The sequence below is a fragment of the Amphimedon queenslandica genome, unplaced genomic scaffold, assembly GCF_000090795.2.
Source record: "Amphimedon queenslandica unplaced genomic scaffold, v1.1 AMPQUscaffold_13430, whole genome shotgun sequence".
NCBI lineage: Eukaryota > Metazoa > Porifera > Demospongiae > Haplosclerida > Niphatidae > Amphimedon > Amphimedon queenslandica.
Window position 1 is genome coordinate 190,469 of NW_003546334.1, and position 3,325 is coordinate 193,793.

The 3,325-nt window shown below is 33.1% G+C and overlaps 1 protein-coding gene and 1 long non-coding RNA gene across 2 annotated transcripts; both read right to left on the reverse strand.

Moving 5' to 3' along the window:
- Positions 1-978: 978 nt before the first annotated feature.
- Positions 979-1,459, reverse strand: LOC109581591 (uncharacterized). Its single transcript, XR_002184688.1, has 3 exons — positions 1,166-1,459; positions 1,078-1,108; positions 979-1,028 (listed from the first exon to the last, which is right to left on the reverse strand). It is a non-coding gene; the product is annotated as an uncharacterized LOC109581591 (long non-coding RNA).
- A 451-nt stretch (positions 1,460-1,910) lies between these two features.
- On the reverse strand, positions 1,911-2,954 carry LOC109581592 (uncharacterized). Its single transcript, XM_019995848.1, has 2 exons — positions 2,427-2,954; positions 1,911-2,381 (listed from the first exon to the last, which is right to left on the reverse strand). Exons 1-2 carry the CDS (start codon positions 2,944-2,946, stop codon positions 2,083-2,085), a joined length of 819 nt encoding a protein of 272 aa, XP_019851407.1. The 5' UTR covers positions 2,947-2,954; the 3' UTR covers positions 1,911-2,082.
- Between the last annotated feature and the right edge of the window lie 371 nt (positions 2,955-3,325).

Here is a 3,325-nt window from a genome sequence, read left to right on the forward strand (position 1 = left end):
TCATGGTATAAATATACAAGACTATTTCTCTTATGCTTTTAAAAAATTATTAATCAAAGTCACACTAGAGTTTCTCATTTTTTACATAATTTAGTAGTAAAGTCATACGTAAACAAACATTGCAAGTGAAAGCTAAAGTTTGTGCATAGATAACTTGGTATATAAAAGTCATTGATTGATAAGGTTTTGATAATAATTTTTTAGAATAAATTGCATGAAATAAGAAGCACCAAAAATAATCAAAAAATAGTCCTAACAAAAATAGTCCTATATTGCTTCTTCATGCACTTATTATATTAAGCCAGTTCAGCATTGATAACCAGCAGGCAATTTATCAGAGATATCGTACAATGGACATCCTCCTGTATTATCTACTCTAAACCCATTGCATCCCGCTCCCTTGGTCCAGGGCTGGTAAGGGAGGACCCCAGCACCTCTATCATACCTTGGTTTGTAACAGCTATGTGGTGGCCACCACCGGTAGCAGTATAGACCCATGTCAGTGTATGCTGATCCACAGAATTTGCTGCAGTATCCCCAACAAAGGTGGGCAACTCCGATGTAGTAATCTTTGCATTTAGGATAGCACAAACCAGCATCGTATTCCTGACTTGAAGTGCATCCATTCCTTGAGCATGTATGAATAGCTGTGCGTAATGGGAAATGTTTATTAGCAAGAAGTGAACATTTCTTATAGCATCTTTCAATAAACAGCTCCTCATCATCAGCACAACCAATAGAAAATTCACCAACTTTTGCTCCACAAGCTTTGTTAGCTACAAATCGAATGAAGCAGTACAAACTCTAGTTGCAAAAGTCTTACCATCAACACAGCCTTTTTTGATGTTATCTGTGTAAACACAAAGATTGTTTCCTTCAGCTATGATTCGTATACCAAGTACTCCAATACCTTTAAATTGTAATGATGAATTCTTAATTCAATAGAAACAAAAATACTTGTATGTACAAATGATCTCCCTTCTGGTGGTGAAGTCTCGTTCTTCATGTTTGTTACTTTGTTTCTGTTCCTAAGGTCACATGAATAATGTACAATAGTATACACACAATACATTATACCTGTAATGATCATTGTTGTAAGACTTTGTGCCTATCATAGAAATAACATACAATGAACATACATTAACACATACAACTATTGACATACTTGGCATAGCCAGAACACAAACACTGAGAGTCATAAAGAAGAATACAAGAGTCTTCATCGTGATTTCCCTTTAGTTGTAACTTGCTCACTGCATCAAAAAGTACCTCTTTATATAGCCTGCTGAACATGAGGCATGCATCATGCAGCTCTTGTTACAAGCACGTGTAAAAAATGCCTTAATGTTTGACACGTGTGTCTAGTATTATTTACAACTAGTACACCTAGTAGTACATAATAGTAAGCTACCCAAAATATTGGCATTAGACATTGTGGCTCTCATGACACATTTTTGCCCTGGTTACCTCTCCCTCCCTCCCTCTCCATTCTCCAGTGCATGAGTTGGAGGAGTTACAGGATAAACATAGTACAAGACCTGATGTGTTTGATGATGTTGAAGAAGAACACAACATTGACATACTAACTGCTGAAATATCACAAGTAATGATTAGTTATACATGAGAAGCATCAGAAGAGATCAATCAAGTTAATTATTATAATAGTATTAATAGTTATAATAGTAGTGGCTGTTGTTACTTTTATTATTGTTAAAGTTGTTAGGAAAGGAAAAGGAATTATTTAATAATAATAATACATTGGACAATGACAATGCTAAGATAATTGTTAATTAATGTGGATACTGTTTGATATTATTATTCTTAAAATATAGCAGCATAAAAGCAAAAATAACATAGCAATTACATATGCAAACTAAAGTACCAAAAATTGCATAAAGGATGTGCTGAGGAAAAAGATAGAAACCAAAAATAAGAAAGCGAAACAAAAGAATAGTCAAATGATACTATGAGTTACCAAATGAGTTTTTGTACAACTACATGTATGAAAAATCTATAATCCTAGTTAGTTTAGGACTTGAATGTAAAGAAAACAAACAAAAAATGCCTATATAGCACTAAAAATTATGTTGCACTTAAATGTTCTTTAATGGCAGCAGCTACAGCAGGTTCACCAGTACCTTTAGATCCAACAGCATCAATTAGTTTGCTGTATGTTGGTTTACCATCAGTTTTCAACCACACTGCAATACATTTGCAATAACAATCATAGCTTTCTTTTTTATCTTTTTCAATATTTTCTAACTGATCATAGTCTATATTTAATTTTACTCCAAGTTTATGCCATTTGTGACTTGGAAAGCCATTGTTGTCTAATATTCCTATTATATCGTTCCAATCACCAATGGTAAGGACTTTTGTACCTATAATATAATATATAAAAGCAGTACAGCATACTTTTTACTCACAATTATCACTTTTATCTTGCTGACTTCTAAACCATGAACAATATTCTTCATTTGTTTGGAAATCCTGGTTGGTTTCCTCACAAATAATGCCATCTTCCGTTTTTGTAACTTTATGATCTCTTCCATCACCACATTGTGGCAGACAATAAAATGCCAGAATTGGTAACTCATCATCAATATTTTTCTTCTTCATAACTTCATTTATAGATTTCTCTACAGCATCTTTAACTTTGATTCTATCAGCAGTTTTTTCACAATGCATTTCAATGCAATCAAGCTGTTCTACTAGAGTTAAGTTTATTATTCGACAAGTTTCCATTGTTTTTTGTAATGTAAAAAAATTAGAATAATTTCCTTTCCTGGAAGTAATTCTCCAAGAGTCTGAGAGAAGATGCACTATAACAGCACAAAAGAGGCCCATAGGAACAGCTCTGTCTTTAAAGTAGAAAAGTAAAGGCATTGTTTCAAGAGTAGCTACCTCAGTGTCAGATATATCAATAAGAGGAAGAAGTGCTGGCATTAAAAATTCTGTTTTTGAAAGCTGTGCAGCAATGTCAAGATGTTGAAACAGACCCAAAAGCATTTTTGACACAAAGTCATCATCATTATTAAATATTGATGAAATCATTTTAAAAGAAACAGTTGACTTGAGATTTTCAATTGAAAGACATCCTACTGTTGCTAGTTGTCTTTGCTCTCTTTCTAAACCTTTGAATTTTCGAAATTCAGTTATGGCATCCATTAATTCTTTAATAATGCTAATAAGACCATCCAATTTCAGAAACACTATGTCCTTTGCTGGTGAATCATCATAATGAAATAACATTTTTAGTATATGGAAAAACTTTAGGGCATTGTGAACTTCTTGAGGTTTCATTTGTAGCATTTCTCCAAAATCT